Here is a 13300-nt window from a genome sequence, read left to right as displayed (position 1 = left end):
GTCTTTCATCAGGAAGCCCTTCATCAGTTTTTGCTTGAAACATCTATTTTCCTGCTCCTCGGATGCTGCCTGACCTGCTGTGGTTTTCCAGCACCACTGTAATCTTGACGGCAATTTAGCATGGCCAATCCACCTGGCTTGCGCATCTTTGGACTGTGGGAGGAAATAGGAACACCTGGAGGAAACCCAAATTGATACCCAAGGTGGAATTGAACCCAGGTCCCTGGCACTGTGAGACAGCAGTGCTAACCACTCTGAGGTTTTCTCTGACCCACAATGAAATTTAACCATCTCACTTTACAGAACACTGAAGAAAAGGACATTGTTCATTGTCCGACAAGTGATGTGATTGAGTGAAATGTTCAAACAATAACTATCACATCTTAGAGTGTACCTTTTCTTTGTTTCATTTCCTCAGGGATCTGCTGACACAGACCTACAGCGAGTCGCACTATCTTGCGAATGGATCCATGGTAACGGAGCCAAGGCACCACTTAGTGAGTCCCGTATCTTAATGTAAAATGGTCTAGTTCTTGCACTGCACTAGCAGGCCATTCAGCCCAATTGGTCTATGCCATGTCACTGCTCTACACCAGCATCCTCTCATCTCACCTGGGCAGCACACTCTTCTATTTCTCCAAAAGAAAGGGCTTCTCTCAAGCTTCAGTCAGTGACTTTCCAAAGCAGCTCAGATGTGTATGATATGGAGATCACCAGTTACAGTCTCAGAAGTAAGAGGTGCCAATTTAAGATTGAGATGAGGAGGAATTTCTTCTCTCAGAGGGTTATGAGTCTTTGGAACTCCTTGCCACAGAGAGCTGTAGGAGCAGAATTTCAGTGTATTTTTAATGAGGATAATCAGTATGGAGAGGCGACAACACCTCCTCCCCCATAATCCTCCACACCGTTGCCCCCACAAGGCTGCATACTCAGACCCTTACTGCCCCCCTTATACACTCACTTTGGCTTGGCCAAATTCAGCTCTAACTCCATTTACAAGTTTGCTGATGATATCACTGTAGTGGGTCAGATTTCAAACAACGGTGAGGCAGAGTACAAGAAAGAGATAGAGAGCTTCATGGCATGGTGTAAAGTCAGCAATCTTTCCCTCAATGTCAACAAAATGAAGGAGCTGGTCATCGACTTCAGGAAACAGAGTGGAGGACACACCCATCTGTATCAATGGTGCTGAGGTGGAGGTGATCGAGACCTCCCATTTGCTCAGAGTAAATATCACCAATGATCTGTACTGGTCCTCCGTGTTGATACTACTGTCAAGAAAGCACTCCCTTAGAAGGAAATTCAGCATGTCCACAAGGATTCTTACTAATTTTTATGGATGCAACATTGAATAGCAACCTCTCTGGATGTATCACAGCTTGGTATGGCAACTGTATTGCCCAAGACTGCAAGAGAGTTCTGAACGCAACCCAGTCCATCACGAAAACCAACCTTCCTTCCATCGACACTGTCTACACTTTCCGCTGCCTTGGGAAAGCACCAACATAATCAAAGGCTCCTCCCACTCCAGTGATACTCTCTTCCACTCTCTTCCATTTAGCAGAAGATACAAATGTTTGAAAACATATGCCACAGATTCAAGAACAACTTCTTCCCTGCCGTTATCAGACGTACGAACGAACCTCTCATATGTAAAAGTTGATCTTTCTCTGCGCCTTCTCTGTAGCTATAATACTATAGACATAGAACATTACAGCACTGTACAGGCCATTCGGCCCTCAATGTTGTGCTGACCTGTAGAACCCATCTGAAGCCTGTCTATCCTACAATATTCCATTTTCATGCATATGTTTATCCAATGACCATTTAAGTGCTCTTAAAGTTGGTAAGTATACTACTGTTGCAGGCAGGAGAAAGTGAGGACTGCAGATGCTGGAGAAGAGAGCTGAAAAATGTGTTTCTGGAAAAGCGCAGCTGAAATGTCGATTCTCCTACTGTTGCAGGCAGTACATACCACTACTACTCTCTGAGTAAAGAAACTACTTCTGACATCTGTCCTACATCTGTTATCCTTCAATTTAAAGTTATATCCCCTCATGCTAGCCATCTACCATCTGAGGAAAAAGGCTCTCACTATCCACCCTATCTAAGCCTCTGATTATCTTATATGTCTCAGTTAAGTCACCTCTCAACCTTCTCTCTAACGAAGACAGCCTCAAGTCCCTCAGTCTTTCCTTGTAAGATCTTCCCTCCATACCAGGCAACATCCTAGTAAATCTCCTCTGCACCCTTTCCAAAGCTTCTACATCCTTCCTATAATGCAGTGACCAATACGCAATACTCCAAGTGTGGCTGCACCAGAGTTTTGTACAGCTGCAGCATGACCTCATGGCTCTGAAACTATATTCTGCATTTTGTTTCCTGATGTATTTAAGTAAGGCATTATTTGTCTGGTTAGCACGCAAAACAATACTTTCCCCTGTATCTTGGTATATGTGATAATCATAAATAAAATCAAAATCAAAAATTAAGGCTGAGATAGATTCTTGATCAGTAGAGGAGTCAAGGTTTATGGGGAAAGGGCAGGAAAGTTGGCATGAGGAAGGTTGGACCCTGCCATGACCCTGCTGAATGGCGGAACAGGCTCAAGGGGCCGAATGGTTTACTCCTGTTCCTATTTCTTATGGTCTTATAGTCTTATTGGCATGTTCTGTAGTCTATGCTGTGCCTTGTCCTTAGTATACATGGAATCCCTGGAGTAGGGCTTTTGGCGGGGAATGGAGGGGGGGTGGGGTGCGCGTGGGATGGAGACAGAGGAAAAACACCCAACTTGCCAGTACTGAGTAATCCCTACTTGCAATGGGCACATGGTGATGTTAAACACAAGTTCAGTGGTGTATCTCATAGCCGAATATTCAAATACACACGTCACTTCTTGGAAAGGAAAGAGCTGAAACAGATCTTCTGGAAATATCTTCTGGAAAAAATCATTTTCCAATAAAACAAAATTGTGAGCAGATGTAGAGTCATAGAGATGTACAGCATGGAGACAGATCCTTCAGTCCAACTTGTTCACGCTGACCAGATATTCAAAATTAATCTAATCGCATTTCCCTCTAAACCCTTCCTGTTCATATACCCATCCAGATGCCTTTCAAATGTTGTAATTGTACCAGCCTCCACCACTTCCTCTGGCAGCTCATTCTATATTCATCACTCTGCATTAAAACGTTGCCCCTTAGGCCCCTTTTAAATCTTTCCCCTCTCACCTTAAACTTATGCCCTCTAGTTTTGGACTTTCTTATCTTGGGGAAAAGACCTTGACTATTCACCCTACCCATGCCCCTCATGATTTTATAAACCTCGATAAGGTCACCCCTCAGCCTCTGATGCTCCAGGGAAAATTGACCCAGCTATTCAGCCTCTCCCTATAGCTCAAACCCTCCAGCCCTGGCACTATTAAGTGTTCTTCTAGCACATTGTGTTTTTAGTGTTTATTAGATACTGTATAACAATAAAAATGTTAAAACAGACACTTCTCAATTCTGTTCCAGAATCACTGCTGCTACACGGGTTTTGTTGAGGGCATAGAAGATTCTTCAGTGTCTCTTTGTACCTGCCGGGGTCTCAGGTAGGATTTACACCCTCAAAGCACATAGCGTTAGGTGTATTAGTCAGCGGTAAATGCAGGGTAGGGGTGGGTTACTCTTCGGAGCGTTGGTTGGACTTATTGGGCCAAATGGCCTGTTTCCATACTGTCGGGAATCCAATCTAATTATTTGCTTAATTAACCTGTTTGTTGTAGCTTACTGGTAGTACTCTCACCGCAATGTCTCGTTGTTGTGGGTTCAAGCCCCAGTCTAGATTGGCAATCCATTGTGGTATCAAGGGAATGGTGCACTATTGGTGGCATTGCCTTTCAGATGAGACTTAAAAGTGGGGCCCACCTACCGTCTTGAGGTTGAAAGTGTTACACGGCACTGTTTCAGCGTAGAGAAGGTGATTTCTCCCTCGCCTCCAGGCCACTATTAATTCCTCAATTAACATCATTAAAACAAAGCATTCGGCAGAAGATACAGAAACCTGAACACATGGACCAGCAGATTCAGGACCAGCTTCTTCCCTGCCAATATTAGACTGATGAATTGACCCTGTAGCCTCAAATAACACTGACCTTGCCAACATTGATGTTGCCTAGCGCGCGCCCTGTGCAGTGTAATCTGTATGCCTCTGTCTAAGTAATTTGGATCTGTACATCTTTGCTTACTGTGATCTGCCTGTACTACTCGTAAACAAAACGTGTCATTGTGACAAAATCAATCAATCTACCAATCAATAATCAGACCTGTATGCAAATTGGCTGCTGAGTTATTTATCTCACAGGACTGCCTGTACTTCAAAGGTGAGTCACTGGCCATATCTAAGGGGCAACATGAGATTATAAAATGTGGTTCAATAGATGTAAGTCCTTTCTTTCTGTTAATGTAATATCTATCACCCTTTGCCAAAGTTAAGATCTTGTCAATGTGAGAGTCTCACACATGCCTCCCATTGCAGTGGCTACATATCAATCGGCGATCAGAGATATGCCATTGACCCCATGGAAAACAGCAACCAGAAACACAAAGTGATCCAGCTGGGGCATGTCCGTACCAAGAGGCACATTCTTCCTCCGTTCCCCATGACATCCATGGTAAGAAACCAAGGCTAACCCAAAATGTGGATGTTAGTCAGGAAGTGAAAGGGGCACACCAGGCTGTGTTGAAGGTTGACTCTGGATATTCAAGAAATTGTGGCAATGACACCCTTGCCAGGCCTTAATGGAACTCTAGGGCAACTGCTAGAGCTAGTGTTAGATGGTTCATCTCGATGAAGGCAGGTGATCCCAGAGGGCATCAACTATGTTTCTCAGCTTGTTAGTAAGCACTTGAAGAAGCAATTGGGCAGTTCTACTCTTCTCTAGATCTATTCCAGCCTGCCATTGTCCACATTGGAATGAAAAACCTCACAATCTTTCTGGTTACTATCAGGGTACATACCTGCGACTGCTATTGCCCTGTGTCAGCCTCCAAAGGTGGACCAATGTCCTGCTCCACCACACTTCCATCAGCTGCCCAGCACTGTCAGAATTACATCCTCATTCTACCTTTAAAGTTAACCTGCGCTTTAACATGTTTATTTATTTTCTAAGTCTAGATGCTGTATGGTTTGGTTTGACCAGGTCATAGAGCCTAAATGAAAGGGTAAATTTCACAATACAGCCAGTATCAGTGCAATACAGACTATCAGCTAATGGGGAAGTGATAGTATTACTGGAGTGTTAATCCAGAGACACAAGTAATGTTCTGGGGTCCCGGGTTCAAATCATGCTGGGCAGATGGTGGAATTTGAATTCAATGAATCAGTTCTGGAATTAAGAGTCTAGTGATGACCATTGTCAATTGTTGGAAAAAAACCACCTGTCCTTTCGGGAAGGTAACTGCCGTCCTTTCCTGGGCTGGCCTCCATGTGACTCCAGACCCAAAGCGATGTGATTGACCCTTAACTGCCCTCTGGGTAATTAGGGGTGGACAATAAGCACTGATGCTCTTATCTTGTGAATGAATAAAAAGGAAAGGTGACTCAAAGTATAGTTTACTTGGGTAAAGTAAGAGGAAGAGAAGAGAAAATTATAAGAAGTTAAAAGAAAAATAACGATTAAATGACAAAAAAAATGTGGCTTTCAAATTCTGTACGTACAGTCTGGATGTCCAATGTCTGACAGTGTGAAATTGGACATGTTTTTGTCTAAAATCTGGGAAAATACAACATCAGACATGGTTGTTGTCCCACGTGTGTGGATTTTAGACACGGTGCCTGTACTATGAGAAAAGAGGGAAGTAGGGTGGCCTCAGAGAAAATATTTGAAACTTGAAAGTGATCTAACAATACAAGCAGTTTAGGGAGCTTGACTAAATTTAGGGATGGCAGTCAGTCGGCTGAGGTACTCTCCATTGAGGGTAAGGGAGTGGATACAAGTTGTGAACCAGAATTGGGAAGATGGAAGATTAGATTAGATTAGATTACCTACAGTGTGGATACAGGCCCTTCGGCCCAACAAGGCCACACCGACCCTCCGAAGAGTAACCCACCCAGACCCATTTCCCTCTGACTATGGGCAATTTAGCATGGCCAATCTACCTGACCTGCACATCTTTAGACTGTGGGAGGAAACCGGAGCACCCAGAGGAAACCAATTTAGACACGGGGAGAATGTGCAAACTCCACACAGACAGTCACCTGAGGCTGGAACTGAACCTGGAACCCTGGTGCTGTGAGGCAGCAGTGCTAACCACTGAGCTACCGTGCACAAAGGGAAGTGGAGAGAAGGTGTGAAGGTGGTCCAGTTACATGGATCATTGAAATATCAAGAACAGGAATAGAACATAATCAAAATGGTGAATGGAATTATCTCTTTATCTCGCAAGAGCTAATCACAATTCAGTAGAAATTACGCTGTAGCCATATAAAGCCCCGGTTGAACCAAAGCTGGAGTACTGTACTGTGAGTAGTTCTGATTACTCCATGCAAAGGCATTGGAGGGAGTTCAAATTAGATACAGGGTCATCAAGGCATAGACTTTCCAGAATGATCGTGAATCAGAGTTAAATTGAAAGGAGAGACTGCAGAAGCTTAGGTTGCAATTTAGAAGGTGATTCGATTGATTGTTTTCAAGGTATTGAGGAAAACTGATAAAACAAATCGAGAAAAACTATTACTTCTGCTCAGGGAGCTTAGGACTAAGTGAGGCTAATTTCAAAATTGAATCAGACAAATGTGAAAGGGGATTGGACTTCTATCCTATAAATACGTTTTTAGAAAGTTATTCATCAAATCAAAGGTTGGCTTTTTAACTTCCCCCCTACATTCTGCCATTGAAGAAAATTATGGCTCAACCTAATTCTACATTTTGGGGCCTAGCCTAAGAATTATGGCCAGATCATTCAGGAGAGATATTGTTGTTGTTGTGTTGCCATTGTCTTACCAGACCATAGGGTGTGCTCTCTTATTAGAGAGAAGCGACTGGTGGTGATTTAACCTGAGGGCCACCAGACCACAGGTGAGGAAAGAGATTGAAAAGGAGATTTCTTCATGGGAACCTTAAACTGCTGATAGGAATTGAACCCATGCTGCTGGCATCGCACTGCTCTGTAAACCAACAACCCAAGGAAGGACTTCTCTACACACAATGGGTAGAGGTTTGGAACTCTCTTCCATGAACAGCAGTGGATGCTGGATCATTTGTTTATTTAAATCTGACATAGATACATTTTTGTTAAGCAAAACTATTAAGGGAGATGGGCCAAAGATAGGTCTATGGAGTAAGCCATGATCTCATTGAACGTTGGAACCGGCTCGAGGGATTGAATGGTCTACTCCTGTTCCTTTGACCCATGTTATATACAGTATGTGGTGATGCTACACCTGAGATCAATAGATGTTAGTTACCAGATGTACCAAGTGATCTGGGGGAAAAAGGGAGTTTGGTCAGGGTTAGGATTAGGTTGAGCCATAATTTTCTTCAATGGCAGAATGTAGTGGGGAAGTTAAAAAGCCAACCTTTGATTTGATGAATAACTTTCTAAAAATGGTATACCTGTACCTGCTTTCAGCTGGAGTGTTTAACATACTTCAATTGGAAGATCCTTGTATTCAAAACTCATTCGAATGTTTGGGTACACCATCAAGGCTGACACTGTATAACAGAAGGGAAGTTCTCTCCTTTAAATAGGAAGTTAAATTAAGGACCGTCCGTTGCACGTTTGTGTATAAAAGCTGGTAATGACACTTCCTGAAGATAAACAACACAATCTAGGGCGGTACTGTGGCTCATTGTTTAGCACTGCTACCTCACAGTGCCAAGGGCCTGGGTGGTGTTTGCACATTCTCCCCGTGTCGGTGTGGGTTTCCTCCGGGTGCTCCGGTTTCCTTCCATAGTCCAAGACGTTCATGTTAGGTGGATTGGCCATGCTAAATTGCCCATAATGTCACAGGGATGTGCAGGTGGGTGGGTTAGCCATGGGAAATGCAGGGTTACAGGGAAAGGTTAGGGGGTGGATCTGGGTGGGATGCTCTTTGGAGGGTCTGTGTGGACTCGATGGGCCAAATGGCCTATTTCCACGCTGTAGGGATTCTATGATTCCATGATCTCCCAGTATCCCAGCACACATTTTTTGCTCTTCAGCAACATTCATTTCAATACTATTTGTAGGATGTTGGAGAATCACAGTGCCTTTTCCCACATAAGAGATTAGAGACAATAAAAAAAACTCCAGATGTTGGAATCCAAAATAGACAAGCAGGTGGCTGGGAGAACACAGCAAGCCAGGCAGCATCAGGAGGTGGAGAAGTTGACGTTTCAGGTGTAACCCTTCGTCAGGACTGGGGGTGGGTATAAGGGAGAGCTGCAGATAAAGCAGGAGGCAGGGGCAGGGTGGTGAAGTGGGGACAGGTGAAGATAGGTAGAGGGTACGACCTGGTTGGTCAATGGGAGGAATGAATCCGGTTGGTGGCAGGGAGGCATGGAAGAAAGGGGGAGGGGTTGGGAAGGGAGTCGGATAACTTAATGTTGAGTCCTCCAGGCTGTAGGCTGCCCAGGCAGAAGATAAAGTGTTGTTCCTCCAATAGGACCTATGGTTTGTTTTGGCAATGGAGGAGGCCAAGGATGGTCCTGTCAGAAATGGAATGGGAGGGGAATTGAAATGGGTGATGACTGGGAGGTCCCATCAGCCCCTGTGGACCAGCTGAGATCCTCGGCGAACTGTTCCCTCAATTTACGTTCGGTCTCTCCGATGTAGAGAAGACCACCTGATGCAGTAAACAAGGTTGAAAAAGAGGTAGGTTAACCTCTGTCTCACCTGGAAGGACTGTTTGGGCCCCTGGATGGAGGTGAGGAGGGTGGTGAACCGGCAGGTTTTGCATCTTTTCTGGTTGCAGGGGAAGGTACCTGGGGTTTTGGTGGCGAGGGGAGAAGGAGTTGTTGGGGAGAGTGACGTGAACCAAGGACTGTTAGAGGGAATGGTCCTTGCAGAAGGCAGAGAGAGATGGGGAGAGAAAGCTGTTCTTGGTGGTGGGGGTCTATGTGGAGTTAGCTGAAGTGTTTAAGGGATGATGTGTTGGATGCAGAGACTGGTGGAGTGATAGGTGAGGACAAGGGGAACTCTGTCTTTATTGCACTGGGGGGGTTTAGAGTGGTGGAACAGGGAATGGAGGTGGTGCAGTGGAGGGGTGTCTGTATGATGGAGGGAGGAAAAGCACATTGTTCAAAAAAGGCGGCCTTCTGGGATGCTCACGAATGGAATGTCTCCTTGTCCGAGCAGATGCGGTGGAGGTGAAGGAATTGGGAGAATGGGATGAAGTTAGAACATAGAACATAGAACATTACAGCACAGTACAGGCCCTTCATCCCTTGATGTTGCACCGACCTGTGAAACCACTCTGAAGCTCATCTAACCTATTTCCATTATCCATATGCCTATCCAATGACTATTTAAATGCCCTTTGTGAGTCTACTACTGTTGCAGGAAGTGTGTTCCATGTCCCTACTACTCTCTGAGTAAAGAAACTACCTCTGACATCTGTCCTATATCTACCACCCCTCAATTTAAAGCTACATCCCCACGTTCTGGAAGGATACTGGGTGGGAGGAGGTGTAGTTCAGGTAGTTATGGGAGTCTGTAGGTTTGTAGGTTTGTAGGACTGTAGGTTGTAAGAACAGCCGCCTTTTAACAATTTATTGATAGGATGTGGACATCATTGGCTAGGCAAACATTTGTTCACCATCCCTAATTGTCCAGAGGGCAGTTAAGAAATAACTATATTGTTGTGGGCCTGGAGTCACATGTAGGCCAGATCAGGTGAGAACTGCATATTTCCTTCCCTAACGGACATTAGTACATCAGATGGGTTTTTAACAATAATGGTTGAGCGTCCTGGAACAGAACATAGAGGCACCGTCGGTCATCACATCAATTACTACAACTCAATATCGTTCATCAGTTTACATACCTTGGCTCTACCATCAGTGAGAACCTCTCCTTGGACACAGAGATCAACAGGAGGATCAGCAATGCAGCCTCAACTCTTGTTCGCCTCACAACTTGAATATCGACAAATCCCAAGCTGACAGCGAAGACAAAACTATCAGTCTACAACATCTGAGTCATAAGCATACTGTTGTACGGCAGTGAAACGTGGACTACATATGCCAGACGGGAGAGGAGACTTAACACCTTCCACCTGAGGAGTATCCGGTGTATCCTGGCAAGACAGATTGTCCAACGCAGCGGTCCTATCTCACTCTAGCCTTCCCAACATGTACACTCTGCTCAGGCAGCAGAGACTGCGCTGGCTGGGCCATGTCCACCGCATGGAGGATGGCTGCATCCCAAAGGATAAGCTCTATGGAGAGCTGGCATCCAGGAAGAGACTAACTGGGCATCCCCAGCTGCGCTACAGGGCCATCTGCATGAGGACCATGAAGGCATTTGATATCGTTACAGAATCCTGGGAAAGGCTTACAGCTGACCTCATGAGATGGAGAAGCACCCTGAACCAACACCTCAAAACAGGGGAAAAGAAGCTGATGAGCGCTGCAGCAGACAAGTGAACACGCAGGAAAGAGTGCAGCAACTCGAGCAGATCAACAACCACATACAGACGTGACCTCTGCGACCGGGACTGTCACTCCAGCATTGGTCTCCACAGTCACAAGCGACGTTGCTCCAGGGAAGCAGAAATCTAGAGCAACGAGGATGCAACGCATGGCCAGGCATGACCAAAAGGGCGCCTCACTCACTGGTTTCATGGTCATTTTTAGACTCTTAATTCCAGATTCTAATTGATTTTAAATTTCATCCACAGTGGAATTTGAGCCCAAGTCCCCGGAACGTTACCTGCATCACTGAATTAATAAACTGTGTGATAAACCCACGGGATAAAACCCTTTGTGTATCTAAATGCACATGATAAATTTTCTAACGTTTCCAGGTGACTTAATAGCAGAACTGCAGATAATTCTCTCTGTGTGTAAGAAGGAGAATAGCAGGGACATGCATTCACCATTGTGTTCCTCTTCTTCCTTTCTCTTGACCAGAGTCGTAACGCCAACCTCAGCGTCGAGCTCTTCCTGGTGGCTGACAGAGAAGAGGTAAGGTTTTTTTATTGGGTCAAGGCCATTCAGGCCCTCAGCCTAACACTGCTGTTCAAACAGGTTATGGAAAATCTGTACTTCCACCGCACATCCCTGAATACCCATCCCTTCAACTCAAGGAGCTTCTGGCCTGATAACTGAGTGGTAATGCACAGTCACAGAATGCAAGATTTGATCCCTGGTCTGACTCATAGAGTCATACAGCACAGAAACTTCAGATTCTTCAATCCAACCAGTCCATGCCGATCATAATCCCACACTAAACTCGTCCCACCTACCTGCACTTGGCCCATGTTCCTCCAAACCTTTGTTATTTATGTAAGTGCCTTTTAAATGTTGTAACTCTACTCACATCCACCATTTCCTCAGGAGGTTCAGTTCACACGTGAACCACTCTCGTGTCTTTTTTAAATCTTTCTCCTCTCACTTTAAAAATATTCTCCCTAATCTTGAAATCCCCCATCCTAGGGAAAAGCCACCTACCATTAGTCCTATCTCATTATTATATAAACCTCTATAAGGTCACCCCTCCACCTCCTACACTCCCAGTGAAAGAAGTTCCATCCTATACAGCCTTTCTTTGTACCTTCCATACCTGGCAACATCCAAAAGTTTATGTTAGCATCCCATGGTTAAAGCAACTTGGGGAGTAGGTATGGTGGCACAGTGGGCTGGAGCGGTGAGAGGGGTGGAAGGGGATTGGGTCGTGGGGGGGGGGGGAGGATGAGAGGAGAAATCAGCTTACCTTTCTGATCTGAATACCCAACCTGGTCACTTGGCTGCAGGAAAGCAAATGGAAATTGAAGGCAACGTTGGCTGTAATGATACCCCAATGCCCTATTCAAGATAAACCAGCTTTTCCAATGCAGATCACCCATGTGTTTGTAGTCACAAATTCGCTTGTTTTGATATCATCCTAAAGAGAGAGTGAGTTGAAAAAAAAACTTTGATGAGGTGTGAGAAACATAGGAGTGTGGATTGTGTTGGGAATATGCAAAAGTTTTCTGCTCCTGAATGAAAAGCTGCCCTGTTTTAAAATTTGCTGAGAACTGCTCTCACAGGGAACGAGACAAAATCTCTTCAAAAGTGCATTACTGACATTCTCTGCATGAAGACAGTCCTACCACTCACTATTGCTTTGTTTTCCACAGTTCCTCCGAAATGGAGGGGACCTCAGAAAGACCCAGGAACGATTAATTACTCTTGCTCATCATGTTAATCAGGTAATGGAAATAATGCTTTTCCTACTGGGCAGTCCAGTCTTAAGATCAGTATAGGAAAATGACAGGGCAGCAAATAGGTAACTCAAAACAGCCCCGAGAATCCTGATGAAGGGCTTATGCTTGAAACGTCGATTCTCCTGCTCCTTGGATGCTGCCTGCCCTGCTGTGCTTTTCCAGCAACACACTCTTCGACTCTGATCTCCAGCATCTGCAGTCCTCACTTTCTCCTACTCAAAACAGCCAATCTTGTGTTTTAACGGAATATATATGTACAGTAATAGGAAGAGAGAGTGGAGTCCCAGAAAGGAATGAGTTGGAGTGAGAGACAATACCAGGGGTGTTAATTCCAACATGCTAAATGCACAGGGACCGCTGTAGGGTTTGGAGTGAGAGAGCAAATGAAAAATGATCAGTGAATTGAAACTAAAATGTTGTCGATCTTTCACGTTTCTTTTAGTAGTTGTATTCGTTCCAAAAAAAGTGCAATGCTTGGGAGACAAAAAATGAACGAAAGAATGTATATTCAACAACAAAACAATCAGATGATATTTCACAACCTCCGTCTCTTAATCAGAAACAAACCAAATCCAGCCCCACTTTTTTTGTAATTACTTGGCATCAACACTATGGGTCGCTAGGGAGTTAGAGTTTTTCACATTAACCTTCCACTCAAGTAACCATGACAACCAAATAGATTTGGGACTATATAATGGACAGAAAATTTCAATAAGCTCCCCCAGTCTGCAAAACTGTTACATTTTTGGATAATTATTCCAACAATGTCAGAATTTATTGCCTATCCAGATTAGGTATTGCTGAAGCCCTTAAATGGGTGGTGTCTCTCGCTGTAGTGCTTGTAGCAACAACAACCATTACATTTAGGTAGTGTATTTCTCACTGAAACACCAGAATCAGAGGGAGAGAT

The 13300-nt window shown here is 44.6% G+C and overlaps 1 protein-coding gene across 1 annotated transcript in view; it reads left to right on the top strand.

Annotated features, from left to right (window-relative positions):
- Nucleotides 1–13300, top strand: part of LOC122555231 (disintegrin and metalloproteinase domain-containing protein 12-like) — a 59107-nt gene that overhangs the window by 21397 nt on the left and 24410 nt on the right. The window contains exons 4-8 of the mRNA XM_043701013.1: nt 419–497; nt 3516–3592; nt 4519–4654; nt 11096–11149; nt 12304–12375. Of these exons, the coding sequence (XP_043556948.1) occupies nt 419–497; nt 3516–3592; nt 4519–4654; nt 11096–11149; nt 12304–12375 (418 nt within the window). The remainder of the gene's footprint in view (nt 1–418; nt 498–3515; nt 3593–4518; nt 4655–11095; nt 11150–12303; nt 12376–13300) is intronic.

Source organism: Chiloscyllium plagiosum, chromosome 1 (assembly GCF_004010195.1).
Source record: "Chiloscyllium plagiosum isolate BGI_BamShark_2017 chromosome 1, ASM401019v2, whole genome shotgun sequence".
Taxonomy (NCBI): Eukaryota; Metazoa; Chordata; class Chondrichthyes; order Orectolobiformes; family Hemiscylliidae; genus Chiloscyllium; species Chiloscyllium plagiosum.
This window is presented reverse-complemented; position numbering and strand designations above follow the sequence as displayed.